The sequence below is a fragment of the Drosophila ananassae genome, chromosome XR (assembly GCF_017639315.1).
Source record: "Drosophila ananassae strain 14024-0371.13 chromosome XR, ASM1763931v2, whole genome shotgun sequence".
Classification (NCBI taxonomy): Eukaryota; Metazoa; Arthropoda; class Insecta; order Diptera; family Drosophilidae; genus Drosophila; species Drosophila ananassae.
The window spans coordinates 18,854,809-18,870,031 of record NC_057932.1 but is presented as its reverse complement, the minus strand read 5'-3'; the positions used below and the strand labels follow the sequence as shown (position 1 = coordinate 18,870,031).

Genomic DNA, 15,223 nt, shown 5'->3' with positions numbered 1-15,223 from the left:
ATCTCGGCCGTTTGTGGCCCGATCTGGCAACGCTGTACATTTTCGGAATCAGCGCCCCAAAATTAGTCGAAATGCACCCAAAGATCGCCGAAATCGGACAAAAAAATTTTTCGCGAAAATCGAGAAAAAACGTGATGTAACCCCTTTCCATTTTTTCAAAAATCGGGTCGAAAATGAGTTGTTCGATTTCGAAAAACTAAAGATGCAGTTCGAAGGACATTCGAGTCCTGATTCCAAAAATGCATAGCGTTGCCAGATCGGGCCAGGAATGACCGAGATATAAGCTATAGAAAGTACACGTTTTTCAAATGCCCATATCTCGGCCATTTCTCATCCGATCTGGCAATGCCCTACATTTTCGGAATCAGCGCCCCAGAATTAGTCGGAATGCATCCAAAGATCGCCGAAATCGGACAAAAAAATTTTTCGCGAAAATCGAGAAAAAACGTGATGTAACCCCTTTCCATTTTTTCAAAAATCGGGTCGAAAATGAGTTGTTCGATTTCGAAAAACTAAAGATGCAGTTCGAAGGACATTTGAGTCCTGATTCCAAAAATGCATAGCGTTGCCAGATCGGGCCAGGAATGACCGAGATATGAGCTATAGAAAGTACACGTTTTTCAAATGCCCATATCTCGGCCATTTCTCATCCGATCTGGCAATGCCCTACATTTTCGGAATCAGCGCCCCAGAATTAGTCGGAATGCATCCAAAGATCGCCGAAATCGGACAAAAAAATTTTTCGCGAAAATCGAGAAAAAACGTGATGTAACCCCTTTCCATTTTTTCAAAAATCGGGCCGAAAATGAGTTGTTCGATTTCGAAAAACTAAATATGCAGTTCGAAGGACATTCGAGTCCTGATTCCAAAAATGCACAGCGTTGCCAGATCGGTTGCGAAATGGCCGAGATACGAGCTATAGAAAGTACACGTTTTTCAACTGCTCATATCTCGGCCATTTCTCATCCGATCTGGCAACGGCGTACATTTTCGGAATCAGCGCCCCAAAATTAGTCGAAATGCACCCAAAGATCGCCGAAATCGGACAACAAAATTTTTCGCGAAAATCGAGAAAAAACGTGATGTAACCCCTTTCCATTTTTTCAAAAATCGGGCCGAAAATGAGTTGTTCGATTTCGAAAAACTAAAGATGCAGTTCGAAGGACATTCGAGTCCTGATTCCAAAAATGCACGGCATTGCCAGATCGGGCCACGAATGGAGTTTCTAGAGAATTTCTTCCGCTTGAAGCGCTTGCGAATTATAAAACCAAGTTATGAACATTTTTGCAGGACTTTTCCATCCGGTTGCGCCGCAGAATAACATTCCAACCAAAAAATAACTATTTGAACTATTTAACTATATAACTATTTGAACAATTTATTCATTTATGCATTCAAATAGTGAATAAAAAAATAGGGATTGTATAAAAAAGGTATAAAAAAAAGAGAAAATCAGTAAAATGTGTCAAGAGAAGGCAGAAATTGATGCCCAGAAGCTCCGAAATCCACTAAATAGCCGTATTGCGACATCCAACGACCATGGCCAGCAAAGCCATCCGGATGTACATGCCGTATTCCGCCTGTCGGAAATATGCCGCCCTCGGATCGGAGTCAAAGTCACGGCTAATTTCGTCCAGACGTGGAAGCGGATGCAGGACAATGGACCGTTTCTTGGCCAGGGTCATCAGTTTAGGCGTAATTATCAGTTGTCCACAGCACTGAAATAGAATTTTAGATTTAGTAAATAGTATAAAGCATAAATATAAAAATTTACCTTTTCGTATTCCGCCTGGCTGGTGAATCGCTCCCTTTGGATTCGGGTCATGTAGAGCACATCCGTGGTGGGCAGGACATCGTTGAGGCTGTAGGCAAAGTTTTGCTTGATTCCACGCGAATTGACGAACTGGGTAATCTCGTCAGGCATCTGTAGATTCTCCGGCGCCACGTACTGAAGCGTTACATTGTAGAGGGTGAGGAGGCGGGCCAGGGAGTGGACGGTGCGTCCGTTTTTCAGATCACCGACCATGGTGATGGTCAGGCCATTGACCGTACCGATCTCCTCGCGAATGGTGAAGATGTCCAACAGAGCCTGGGTGGGATGTTCTCCAACGCCATCGCCAGCATTGATCAGTGGTTTCCGGCAGAAGGTAGCAGCGCGCTGAAAATAACAAGCATATTACTATTGAATCCAAAAAAAGATAGGAAACTATCAACAAACCGCAACAGCTCCCGGAGTGGGATGACGCAGAACCATGACATCGGCATAGTTGGCCATCACTTTGATGCTGTCCTCCAGGGATTCGCCCTTTTTCACCGATGAGCTGACCTGATCCATGCTAATCACCCGACCGCCCAGACGCAACATGGCAGCCGCGAAGCTGCACTGCGTCCGGGTGCTCACTTCGTAAAAGACACTGGCCATGATCTTGCCGCGCAACAGCTCGTCCACCGGCCGATCTTTGGTCACCCGCGACTTCAGAAGCTGCGCCAGATTGAAGATGTCGTTCAAGTGCTCCTTGTTGAACATATCCACGGCCAGGATGTGCTTGCCCACCAGTGAATGGGCCACAGGATTTGGACTGGAACCGGGCATGGAGGTGCGCTGCAAGTATTCCCGCAAAGTAGCATTACTAGAGGAGTCCAAACGCAGACGTGGCGATGGCGATACGGGGCGCAGGAACTCCTTAGTCTCGTCCACGAAATGGACCTTCGTGCCGGAGGCGGCAACACCGTCGGCGGTGGTTAGGAGACGGGCAAAGGTATCGTTGGCATCGCTGTCACTGGGCAGAAGATCTTGGGAGGACTGATCCGCTTGCAGCTGGCCGGACTGCTTGGCTCGGACGTTTTGGCCAAAACCGGGTTTCACCAGCACCTGGCCATCGATGAAGGCCACCTCGCCGCGCAGCACGACGCGGTGGACACGACCCTTGATCTTTTGGCCCTCGAATGGTGTCCAGCCGGCCTTGGTCTTTTGCTCACCACCGGCAATGGTCCACTCCTCGTCCAAATCCACTTCCACATAGGTGTGCGGTTGCTCCGGCAGATTGAAGATAGTCTTCGGATTGCGATGGAACTTTCGCTTGATATCCTCGAGGGTCAGACGACCTTCATGGACAGCCTGCAGCAGCAGGGGCAGTATGGTCTCGAGTCCGGGGAAACCAGGTGGTGGCTTCTCCGACCGCTTCTCGGCCAACGTGTGTGGCGCATGATCGGTGGCAAATACATCGATATACTCGAGGTTCTCCCACAACGCCTCCTGATCCTCGGGGGAGCAGAGCAGCGGCCTCACCTCCGCCATGCCGAAGCCCAAACGATCCACGTCCTTGGTGCTGAGGAACAAGTGATGCGGACACACCTCGCACGTCACTCGCATACCCTTCTCCTTGGCCCCCCGTATCAGTTGGATCTCCTCTTTCCTGGCCACATGACAGATGTGAACGGGCCGATCGAGCAGATGGGCCATCAGGATCACAGCCGCCGTGCTTTGTTTTTCGGCGTGGCAGACGATCGGCGCCCGTTTCGGCCAGTGGGTGAGATGCCTCTGCCAGGAGTTCATGTCCGTTAGCTTCAGCGTACCGAAGGTATCGTTCAGATACATTTTCAGGCCACACGCCTGACTGGCCAGCTCCTGGACCTGACCCCAATTGGTGTCCGTGGCGCCCACATACAGCGCATAGTCGCAGCGGGCTCCATTCTTCGCCAGCTCCTGGAACTGGGTGAAGGTCTCGCGATCCACGATCGAGGGATTGGTATTGGGCATGGCACAGACCAGGGTCACACCACCGGCCAGAGCTGCGGCCGTTCCGCTGGCGAAGTCCTCCTTGTGCGTGGCACCCGGCTCCCTCAGATGGACGTGGACATCGATGAAGCCGGGCAGCTTGACGATCCGTCGCGATGTCATGCAGTCCGTGTGCGTTTTCATGGCGGGCTTGCCGCCCGTCATCCTCATCGATTCCACCAGCAACTTGGTGCACTTGACATCCGTCACCAAGGGAATCGAATAGTCCACCGCCAGGCGACGAGTGCGATAGCCGTGCGTCATGAACGAGGAGACACTGTAAGACATACAAAGGGGTGTATTAGTAGGTGACGAAAGATCTATACTATACTATATACATATATTAGAGAGGATCTCATGTACTCTCTCATATTAGAACTAAACTATAATAAGAATACACTGTAAGATATACAAAGGAGTGTATTGGTAATCATATTTCACCATTTCTACCATTAATTACATTATAAATTATAGAGTTTATTGACGTAGGTGACGAAAGAACTGCACTATACTATATATATTAGAGAGGATCTCATGAACTCTCTCATATTAGAACTATAATATAATAAGAATAAGCTGAACAAAATAAAAATCTATTTCCAATTACTATCCAACTATTCCAATTTTGAAATTTAAGACTCTTCGTCACAAGTACAATGTAATAGTCCAAGTAACCCAAGTTAATATCTTATACCCATGCTTGAGTATTGTTTAAAGTCATTTGTTAAGCTAACAATACGAAATCAAGTTACGGAAATTGACTTTTAAACCAAACACTACACTATCTCATGGACAATAAAGGAGGAGTTCCAGGTTTCAGAATCAAATTGTTAACAAAATGAATCATAATTTTGAATAGTTTTCAACGACAGTCAGTTGTTAGGCATTTAAGAGTTTAGGTATCAATGCGCAGTTTCAAATTCTGATAGGGCTTTTTGATGAAATCAATTATAACAAAATAGTTTCATAATTGCTGATATTTGTTATTTATATATGGAGTCTATTTTATAGACTATTATACCTGATATATCTATTTATTTAGCTAAGACTTTATACAATATAGTAACAAAGAGATAGTATCACAAGTATTATGGCAAGTTCATTAACTTGGGGATGGGTTTTGTAGAACCTTGTTGTCTAGGACAATAAAAATATCAAACATCAGCTACCATCGGCTTACCATCTAAGTACCTAAGTAAAGTACACTCACCGTCTGGCGCCGCCTCCGCTCATGGGCAGGTTGATGACCAAGTCGAACTGCTTATTGGCCAGGAACTCGGCCAGGTGGCGCAGCTCCCCGTTAATGTCATCTGGAGTCGTCTTATCGAACGTCCACTGCACAGATTCCACCTGAAAGCCAAACAGATTGTATAAAATGTGAAATCAAATACAAAATACAATAACAAATAATTGAATAAATGCACTTGACGGCCCAAGGACAGTCGTAACTTGTCGCACAATGTAGATAAATCGCAATTAATGCACTTTTCATGTCTTTATTTATCAGAACAGTACAAGAAAGTCTTTCAACTGGGAGATACCTCGCACTACTCCAATTCACAATTCAAATAGCTACGATAGTTCGTAACACAGCTCTAAACAATTATTAAATCGAGTTATGAACGGGTATTGTTCTATAACTTATTTAAGGAACATATTTAAGAAGTCGGAAGTGCCGAAGGGAAGTCGGTTGCGTTATCTGATTTTTGATCGTCTGATTGTTCGTCTTATCAGCGGAAAGAAGCAATATTGAATTGCTTTCAATGGCGACACTAGTCGTCAGTCATTCGGCTGACGGGTTACATCGAAATGGGTTGTAGTTGGTCGAAATCAGTGGAGCACAATTCCTCCACACCGAATGCCCTCCAGGCTGCAATGCCCCAGCAGCGGGATCCGAAGATGGATCAGTTGAAGGAGAAGCAATCGCGGGAGATCCGCAAAATGAGAGAGAAAAAAATGCGAAAAGCTGGGCACAAGGAAGTGCCCATCGAGTTGGAGCAGCGGGATCATGGCCACCATCCGCAACAGGCGCCCCAGCTGCGTCTGCTGGGTGGCAGCAACGGCAGCAGTCCCACCGAATGTGTCAGTGCTCTGTATGCCAGGACACTGGAACAGCAGCGAGAGGAACTCCAGCGTACAGTCGAGGAAAGGGCTCTCAAGCAGTTGAAGGACAAACTGCACACGTTTCTGCTCAACCAGCTCCTGCTGGGCCTTCAGTTCTTCGTCCACTTCGAGCCGGAGATGGCCCAGGTGGATGCGAACGCGAAGCAGTACTCCTCCAGTGACCACAGCCTCTTCCAGAGCAGTGCCATCGACATGGCAGTGGCCCGGAATCTCCTCTACAAGTCTGGGTAAGAGATTCTTAATTTTTTTTTTATGTGAGAGTGATTTCTAAAGAAAAGAAAATTGTGGCGACCGTGACTTTTGAAGATTATCCTTTAAAAAAAAAAATAGAGAATTATAGAAATACCTTGTTGGTTTCTAGGACCTCGAAGTCATCTCTCCAGCCGATTCAGAAACCCCTCACCTATGTGATCTTTGAGAACGTGGACGTTTCGGGACCCCAGGATGCCAACTATGACTCCATTGCCGCCTTGTGCAAGGTGATCCTGGACACTGAGTACTACCGAACCATGTCCAGCTCCTCAAAGTATTTCCAGCTGATGGAGAAGGCCTGCTGGAAGGGCTATGTGCGACTGAAGCTACGGGATCAGGCCAATCATCCGCGCGTGGAGTCACCCACCTACAGCCTCGACGAGGGTGAGATCTATACGAAGGATGGATCGTCCACCTACTCCCTAGCTTCCGCTAGTTCCGGCTACTCATCCGAGACCTACGATCATGTGTACTTGGACAGACTGCTGCCACTGGAGGACCTGAAGCTGAAGGGGATCGATCCTGTGGCGAGTGATCAGCTGCCACAGGCCTGTGTGCGTCGATTGGCGGACTATATGCCGTCTTGGTCGGAGGTGAGCGATGGTGAGGAGCTACTTAGTGACCAGGAGGATGAGCAGGAAGAGGATGATCCGCCGACGGAGCACCTGGATGAGGACTATCACGCCGGCTATGAGAAAGTTCAGGTACTCCGACAATGTCATATGGAGCAACGCCATCAATGGTACCTCGGATCACCGCATTTCATGCTCTATTTCGGAGAACTTCTTCGCCAGAAAATAGGCCCGGAACTGGGCATCAGTCAGGCTCAAATGAAGAACGGCAAGTACCGCGGATGCAGTGTCTATACCAGTCGGGAGGAGCTGGTGCCCGCCATCCATGTACCCATTTGGCCGGATTGCGCCTTCGCCTTCAACCTGCGGGAGGGTCCGCGGGTCACCAATCTACACACGGGCGAGCAGTTCCAATGGCCCACCAAGCAGATGCGCGAGAAGATCCGATCCATGGGCTGCCACTTGGTGCCGGTGGGCCATTCGCCCAAACACACAATAAATCCCTTCAGGGACCTCGAGTGGAAGATTCGATTCCCCCAAGCGGAGCTGTATCTGGAACGGTACTGCCTCACACCGATGCAACTGAAGGTGTTCCAGCTGATGAAGCTACTGATCAGGACCTTTGTGGAGGAGTCGTCCGACCAATCCCCCGGCGATCTCCTCGAGCAGTTACGGGCGCATCTCTACTGGCAATGCGAGCAGCACAGCAACAACTGGCCGGAGGAGTTCCTCGGCGAGAGTCTGGTGGGATTCATTCGCTCCTTTGCCGACTGCCTGGCGCGGAAGCACTTGAGTGACTACTTTATCAAGGAGCGGAATCTCTTTGAGCACATCCCGGAGTATACGCTGATGGAGCTGAAGAAGAAAATGGACGGAATAGCAGAGCAGCCACTGCTCCACGTTGTGTGGGCTCTGAGGAAGCTCCAGCACTCGCCGGACTTCTATCCCCAGTTGGATTACAAACGATTGCTGGAGAATCTGTGCAGCCGGGACTTCCTGGAGCTGAAAAGTTGGAGTAAGTTCACCGGTCCGCGTTCGTTGGACACGGAATTGAAGGAGAATCTACCGGAGCCGAAACTGCCATCCAGAATTACGAGCCAAGTGACCGATGCGATGGGTTTCCTCGGCCTGCCGGAGCATCAGGAGCGACCCAAAACTAGGCAGCGCCGACGAGTCCAACAGAGGCAGCCGAAAGTGAAGCAGGTCCAGGCGGAAGATCAAGGCAAATCCTATCTAGATTCCATGGACGAGCTACTGAAATTGGCTGCCGATTATTCCGATATATACTACGGCTCCGCCTCGATATCCTCAGTAGGCTCTTCCGGCTTCCACGAGTCCTCGGCGATGAATGCCCCCCAACTGGACAACGGCCTGGAGATCCTGCGACGCACCAACCTGCTCGAGCTCTTTCTGGACCACTCCCTGGCCATGACCGAGCAGGCCGTCCACTTTGGCAACCGGAACCATGCCCTCTTGTATCTGATGCAGGGTCAACGGCTCTGTAAGTTGTACCAGAATCTCGGCTGCTCCCAGAAATCCGAGCATTTCGTCACTGAACTCCAGCAAGTGGCTGCCAAAATCGAGACCATGAGCGAGACCCCAGTCCTGCCCCGAGCTGGGGGATTCCCCATTCCCGTGGAGAAGAAGATCACCTTCGCCGAGCACACGGTTCAGATTCATTCTCCCAACTCGGCGGCGAAGAAAACAATAAGAGTCCTCCGGGATCAGAATCCTCCAGAGAACCGGACACAAAATCCTGATGAAGATATGGACAAAATAGAAGAAATCGAACTGGACCATGGTCCTGTAAAGACTCTTGAGGATGTGAAAAATGGGGAGACACCCAAGGACGAGGAGAGCCAAGGCACTCTCAAGGACACCTTAGCCAATCCCATAAACAGATTATTAAATCGCTTGGATGGCGATTCCAATCTTCGGAACAAAATGCAGCAACTGATTCTGAAAGCCTCCGAGGCCACGACCCAAAAATTCAAGTGACTGCCATCCGTAACCTAGTTTCCCGGTGGGATTTTCGGATTATTCCTACAGTTATGTACCATATGTTACAAAGAGCAGAATACAAAAGAAAATTATCAAGAAAAGTCGGCTCAGATAAGATACAACTGACGGGAATTGCGTCAACTTGTAGAGCGACAAAAAAACGCCAATCAATTAATTGCAAGCAATTCTAAAAAAAGTATCATAAATAAGCCATTAAAAAGCGCTATCTGATTGCATAAATCACAACTAATATTTGTTTATATAACGTAAGCAGAGGCTGTCACTGATTCAGCAATTTATAGTATTATATAAAAAATACACGAATATATTATACATAAGAGCGCACTCTCGTGCGAAGAGTATTAAAATTTATATAAAATATAAAAATATTCTACCATACTATTCTTTAAGATTAAAATATATGTAAAATATTTAACAATATACTATTTTACTTATAATATTAAACTATCTACTAAACTACTTACTATACTATTTCTAACAATAAAAAAAACAATAAACTAATTAACTCTTAACCCTTGAATTTTTTTTAATAAAAAAGAGGTAAGATTGAAAAAAGTATATATTTTAGCAAAAAAGAGTTGAAAACTGTTTTTGAAATATTTTGATGGCTTGTTCTCCAATGGTTTTATTCAAAAAAATATATATTTTTTATATAAATCAATTAGATTATTGGTAAACAAATTATAAACAAAACAAAAAGATTAAAGTTTTTTTCAAGAATTTTGAAAGTTTTTTAAGAATTGCATTCAAATAAATAGTATTTATATTTATTTAATTTAAAAAACTTCAAAATTTATTTTTTTGAACTATAGACTTTTTAAAAAATGTAATTTTTGTAATTTTATAGACTTTTAACTTAACTTTTAACTTAAAAACTTATTTTTTTGAACCATAGACTCTAAGAAAATGATATTTTTCTCTATTATATATTATTAGGACTAAAATATTTCCCTAAAAATGATAAAAATAAAATATATATTTGTACTCACGTCCACTCCATGCTCGGCATAAAAGTCTCCAGTTCCCATGGAGGCATACAGTTTGTAGCCCATCTTGGCCAGATCCCGGATGGAAGGCAAGAGCTCCATTTTGTGCTGCCAAGAAGTATAAATTTTAATTAATAAAAAATATATTAAATAAAATCTTACCTTGAAACTGCCAATCGAAAGGAGGACGGCGTTCTTGGGTATCTGGAAGCCAGTGGACATCATGGCCTTCAGGTAGGCCTCGTATCGGTTGTCGCCGAAGCAGGCCACCTCGCCGGTGGAGGCCATCTCCACGCCCAGCTGGACATCGGCGCCGGCCAGCCGGGAGAAGCTGAACTGGGGCACCTTGACACCCACCTTGCCCACGCCGTGCAGGACATCCGTGGGCTCCACGTCCAGTCCGACAATCGCCCGGGTGGCCGTCGCCACGAAATCATGATCGAGCGTCTTGGAGACGAACGGGAAGGACCTGGAGACACGGACATTGCACTCGATGACCTTCAGTTCGTTGTTCTTGGCGATGAGCTGCATGTTGAAGGGTCCTGTCACATCCAGGACACTGGCCAGGTCGCAGGTAATCCGCTTAATGGCCTCCAAGGTCTCCGGATTGAGATCCTGGGGCGGAGTCACCAGAGTAGCATCACCGGAATGAACGCCGGCATTCTCCACATGCTCGGAGACGGCCATGCAAAGGATCTGGCCATCGGCGGCCACCGCATCCACATCGATCTCCTTGGCCTCGGTTAGGAACTTGGAGATGACCACCGGATGCTCCCGACTCACCTCGGAGGCGGCGTTCAGATACGTTTCCAGATCCTGATTCGAATAGGCCACATTCATGGCAGCGCCGGACAGGACGTACGACGGCCTCACCAAACAGGGATAGCCGACCTCCTCGCAGAACTCGATGGCCGACTGGAGGTTGGTCAGCTCCTTCCAGCGCGGCTGCAGGATGCCCTTCCTATCCAGCATACGGGAGAACTTGAACCGGTTCTCCGCCGTGTCGATGGACTCCGGGGAAGTGCCCAGTACCTTGGCCTGCTGACGATGCAGGTCCATGGCAATGTTGTTCGGCAGCTGGCCGCCCATCGAGAGGATGATGCCGTCGCTGGACTCCATCTCGTAGATGTCCATGACCACCTCGAAGCTGATCTCCTCGAAGTACAGCCGATCGCACATGTCGTAGTCCGTGGAGACGGTCTCCGGATTGTAGTTGATCATGATGGTGGGTCGCTGCAGTTTCCTCAACTCCTTCAGACACCCCACGGCACACCAATCGAACTCCACGGACGAGCCGATCCTGTAGACGCCCGAGCCCACGACAATGGTATGCCCGCCGGGGAAGTCCACATCGTGCTCCGACCCAGAGTACGTGTTGTACAGGTAATTGGTGCTAGCCGGCCACTCGCCGGCCACGGTGTCGATCTGTTTGACGTGCGGCCGGATGCCGAGCTCCTGCCGCAGGTGCCGGACGGCCAGTTCCGTGCTCTTGAAGGCCTTCGCTATCTGCTTGTCGGAGAAACCCAGGCGCTTGGCCTCCAGCAGCAGGTCAGCCCTCTGTTCATTGCTGCGACGCTTCAGCTCCGTGTTCATCGTGATGATCCTCTCCAGCTTGTCCAGGAACCAGCAGTCGATTTTCGTCAAATCATGCAGCTTCTGGATGTCCAGTCCCTTTTCCAGGGCAGCGGCCAGGACGAAAGGCCTTCTGTCCGTCGGCTCCGACAGCTGCTCGGCCAACTGATCCTCGTCCACCGACAGGACGCCGGCATCGAAGCCGAGCACATCGCTGTCCACCATGCGCAGCGCCTTCTGGAAGGCCTCCTCGAAGTTGCGTCCAATCGCCATCACCTCGCCGACACTCTTCATGGAGCTGCCGATGTGCTTGCTGACCCTCACGAACTTGGCCAGGTCCCAGCGCGGTATCTTCACCACACAGTAATCCAGCGATGGCTCGAAGCAGGCCGTCGTATTCCCCGTCACCGAGTTGCGAATCTCCGGCAGGGGCAGTCCCAGGGCCAGCTTGGCGGCCACATACGCCAGGGGATAGCCGGTAGCCTTGCTGGCCAAGGCGGAGCTCCTCGACAGACGGGCGTTCACCTCGATGATGTAGTACTGCTCCGAGTGCGGGCACAGAGCGTACTGGATATTGCACTCTCCGACGACGCCAAAGTGCCGGATAACCTTCAGGGCGGTACTCCGCAGCATCTGGTACTCCCGATCCGAGAGTGTCTGGGATGGGGCCACCACTATACTCTCCCCGGTGTGTATGCCCAGGGGATCAAAGTTCTCCATGTTGCAGACCGTGATGCAATTGTCGTAGGCGTCGCGAACCACCTCGTACTCCACCTCCTTCCAGCCCTTGAGCGACTTGTCCACGATCAGTTGACTGGAATGGGCCAGGGCCTGCTGGGCCAGGCTCTGGAGCTCCTGCTCATTGTTGGCGAAGCCGGAACCCAATCCGCCGAGAGAGAAGGCAGCTCTGGCCATCACAGGATAGCCCAGACGACTGGCCGCCTCCAGGGCCTCCGCCACGGAGTAGACCGCTTCCGAGGGCGCCACTTGCTCGCCAATCTCGTTGACGCGATCGGCAAACAGTTTCCTGTCCTCCGTCTCGATGATGGACTGAATGGGTGTGCCCAGAATCCGTACATTGTACTTGGCGAAGACACCGGCTCGCTCCAGCTCCACGCCGCAGTTGAGGGCGGTCTGCCCGCCGAACGTCAGGAGCACTCCATTGGGCCTCTCCGACTTGATCACCTGCTCGACGTAGTGCGGCGTCAGGGGCAGGAAGTAGCACTTGTCCGCCATCCCCTTCGAGGTCTGGACGGTGGCTATGTTTGGGTTGATGAGCACCGTCTGGATATTCGATTCCCGCATCGCCTTGATGGCCTGCGATCCCGAATAGTCGAACTCGCCAGCCTGGCCAATGGACAGACCGCCCGAGCCCAGGATCAGGACCTTTCGCGGCTTCACCACCGACGGCTGGTCGGCAATCCTCGCCGGCTTCAGATGCGGCTCAATCAACTGAGCAATGGTCACATCCTGGCGTTTGATGCTCTCCAAGAAGACGTCGAACAAGAACTCCGTATCCTGCGGTCCGGCATGATGCTCCGGATGGAACTGAACCGAAAAATAGGGCTTGGTGGCATGGACGATGCCCTCGTTAGTGCCATCGTTGGCATTCACAAACAGTTCGGACCAATCCTGGGGGAGTTGTTGGAGATCGACGGCATATCCATGATTCTGCGAGGTCATCAGGCAGCGTCCTGTGGCCCGGTGCAGGCAGGGCAGGTTGTGACCACGGTTGCCGTACTTCATCTTGTAGGTGGAGCAGCCGATGGCCTTCGCCAGGAGCTGGTGGCCCAGGCAGATGCCAAAAATGGGTTTCGTTCCATTCTTCAGCACCTTCCGAACCTAAAGAAAGGGTATTAGTTGGGTTTATAATGAAAGACAAGGCAGTTCACCTGCTGGATGATCTCATCACAGCTCTCGGGATTACCGGGTCCGTTGGACAGGAAGAGGGCGTCGAACTGTTCCTCCTCCAGGTTGGCGCTCCACGGGAGCAGGGTAACCGAAGCACCCCGCTGCAACAGACACCGCAGCTGATTCAGTTTGAGGCCGCAATCCAGGATGGCGATGCGCGGACCAGATCCATTAGGATCTCCGAAAACCTTCCTCTGCTGGACACTGCACTCTCTGGCCAGATTCCTGAGATTGGGATCCACAAAACTGGACTTCTCCAGACCCTGGACCGGCGGCTTTTCGTAAACAATCTTGCCCAGCATGCTGCCCTGCTCGCGAAGCTTCTTGGTGAGGGCTCGGGTATCGATGCCACTGATTCCAGGCACCTTGTGCATCTTCAGCCAATCGGGCAGCGTCTTCCAGAGGCGCCAGTGCCAGGCACTGACGGCCACATCGCCTACGACTAGGCCCGTGGCCTGGACAGCGCCCTTCATCCACTCAAAGTGCAGCGGTAGGCCGTGCTCGTCCTCCTCGGGCGCCGGGACACCATAGTTGCCAATCAGTGGATAGGTCAGCACCAGGATCTGGCCGCTGTAGGAGCGATCGGTGAGGGCTTCTGTATATCCGACCATGCCCGTTTGGAAGACCACTTCGCCGCCGATGCCGGCCACAGCATCTCCGCCGGATGGGTTCGAGGGCACGTAGCCGAAGGCATTGCCGGCCATGACAGTGCCATCCTCCAGAACCAGATAACATTCCGTGGTTTCGTTCAGCATCTTGGATTCCCTGTACTGGGTAGAAAAAATAAAAATAAATAATTAAAAATTAATATAAATAAATAAATAATTTAAACTTACATGTGGTCCGCCTAACCTATATACCTTCAAACTCTAAGATATTCTAGGGTACCAAAAAAAAATGCGACGCAAAAGCAACATGTGTTTTTTATCGCTCCCTCTCTTTCCCACTCCCACCCACAACTCTGCCCCCCAGCAGAGAGTGAAGAGCAGCTCCAAAGCCGGCACATGCTCTCTCTCTCTCTCTCTCTGTCTTTCTCACCTGTTCATTCTAAGCAACGGTCCTACAAGAAAGACTCTTAAAAACAACAACAAAAGGGAGAACTAAAAATAAACCCGAAAGCAGACGGAGCAACTCGATTTTAATTGGGAATGGACAGTGCTTATCTCGTCGTGTTTGTTCTTGTTGTCATTCAGCCCAGTTTGTGGCTTTGTTTACTTGGCGACAACGCCGACCACTATCGGCAAGAGATAAAAAGAAATAGACATAATTTATGAAGTCTGCCGATTGGTGTGCGTGTGTGTGCGTACAAACACGTGTGTAAAAATCCCAGACTAGATTTTGGAACCAGTTTCTTGTTTTTGTTTTTTTTGTAAAACAATAACAAAAGCGTAATCAAGTTCACAAGGACTTGAAGATCTTATAATTTGCCTATTGAAGTCTTAATTCAATCATTTTTAATTGAATTACAAGCAGAAATTCCTTTACATGAAGTTCCGTTATCCTGCTACTTACACACTCACACTAACTGTAAACCCACTCTGTTGCACTTGCACTTGTGGTTGTGGGGGAGCACGTTTTCTTCTTTTTGAATTGAGACGCGCTTGACTTTATTTTGATTGCTTTTTGTGGAATTTTATCAAGTTTTGAAGTTATCACACTCGCTGTTACAAAAACAATCAAGCTAGCTTGTTTTCTTCTCGATTTATATCACTTACCGCGCAAATGAATTGAAAAACGTGTGGCGCAGCCGAACAACCAAATTCGCCGCCTCACTCACTCTCTGCTTCTTCTCCGTTCTGAGCTTGGATCTTTGGCGGTTTGGCTTTTTTCTAGCTAGACTTTTAAATTATTCTGTTAAAAAATAAATAATATTAGTTTATTTTTAAATAGTTTATTATTAAAGGCTAAGCTTTACTTTGTAAAATATTTTATAAGCTCAATAGCTAGCCAATACATTTCATGGCAAAGTTTAAAAAGTAAATATGATATATTTCTATAATAAAAAC

At 48.9% G+C, this 15,223-nt stretch overlaps 2 protein-coding genes across 5 annotated transcripts; one reads left to right on the top strand and one right to left on the bottom strand.

The window, feature by feature from the left end:
• Positions 1-1,352: 1,352 nt before the first annotated feature.
• On the bottom strand, positions 1,353-15,031 carry LOC6504506 (CAD protein). 4 transcript variants are annotated; one of them, XM_032452408.2, is made up of 9 exons: positions 14,933-15,008; positions 14,730-14,878; positions 13,199-13,987; positions 9,897-13,148; positions 9,738-9,842; positions 4,989-5,128; positions 2,219-4,055; positions 1,775-2,158; positions 1,353-1,718 (listed from the first exon to the last, which is right to left on the bottom strand). In XM_032452408.2, the coding sequence occupies exons 3-9, from the start codon at positions 13,970-13,972 to the stop codon at positions 1,509-1,511; spliced, it is 6,702 nt and encodes a 2,233-aa protein (XP_032308299.1). In that variant the 5' UTR covers positions 13,973-13,987; positions 14,730-14,878; positions 14,933-15,008; the 3' UTR covers positions 1,353-1,508. The 4 variants fall into 4 exon arrangements, with proteins under 4 accessions (XP_032308299.1, XP_014759480.1, XP_044573195.1 ...); XM_014903994.3 differs by lacking the exon at positions 14,730-14,878 and having other exon boundaries at positions 14,933-15,031; XM_044717260.1 differs by having other exon boundaries at positions 14,730-15,016.
• LOC6504402 lies at positions 5,547-9,246 on the top strand. Its single transcript, XM_001967003.4, has 2 exons — positions 5,547-6,129; positions 6,264-9,246. Exons 1-2 carry the CDS (start codon positions 5,588-5,590, stop codon positions 8,722-8,724), a joined length of 3,003 nt encoding a protein of 1,000 aa, XP_001967039.1. The 5' UTR covers positions 5,547-5,587; the 3' UTR covers positions 8,725-9,246.
• Positions 15,032-15,223: the final 192 nt, after the last annotated feature.

Bases quoted from the DNA above. Each gene is read 5' to 3' on its own strand.
- LOC6504402 (XM_001967003.4), top strand. From the start codon at position 5,588: ATGGGTTGTAGTTGGTCGAAATCAGTGGAGCACAATTCCTCCACACCG. The intron at 6,130-6,263 runs GTAAGAGATTCT...GTTGGTTTCTAG, and splicing joins AATCTCCTCTACAAGTCTGG to GACCTCGAAGTCATCTCTCC.
- LOC6504506 (XM_014903994.3), bottom strand. From the start codon at position 13,972: ATGCTGAACGAAACCACGGAATGTTATCTGGTTCTGGAGGATGGCACT. The intron at 4,056-4,988 runs GTGAGTGTACTT...TATGTCTTACAG, and splicing joins AGCGGAGGCGGCGCCAGACG to TGTCTCCTCGTTCATGACGC. The intron at 1,719-1,774 runs GTAAATTTTTAT...ATTCTATTTCAG, and splicing joins GCCAGGCGGAATACGAAAAG to TGCTGTGGACAACTGATAAT.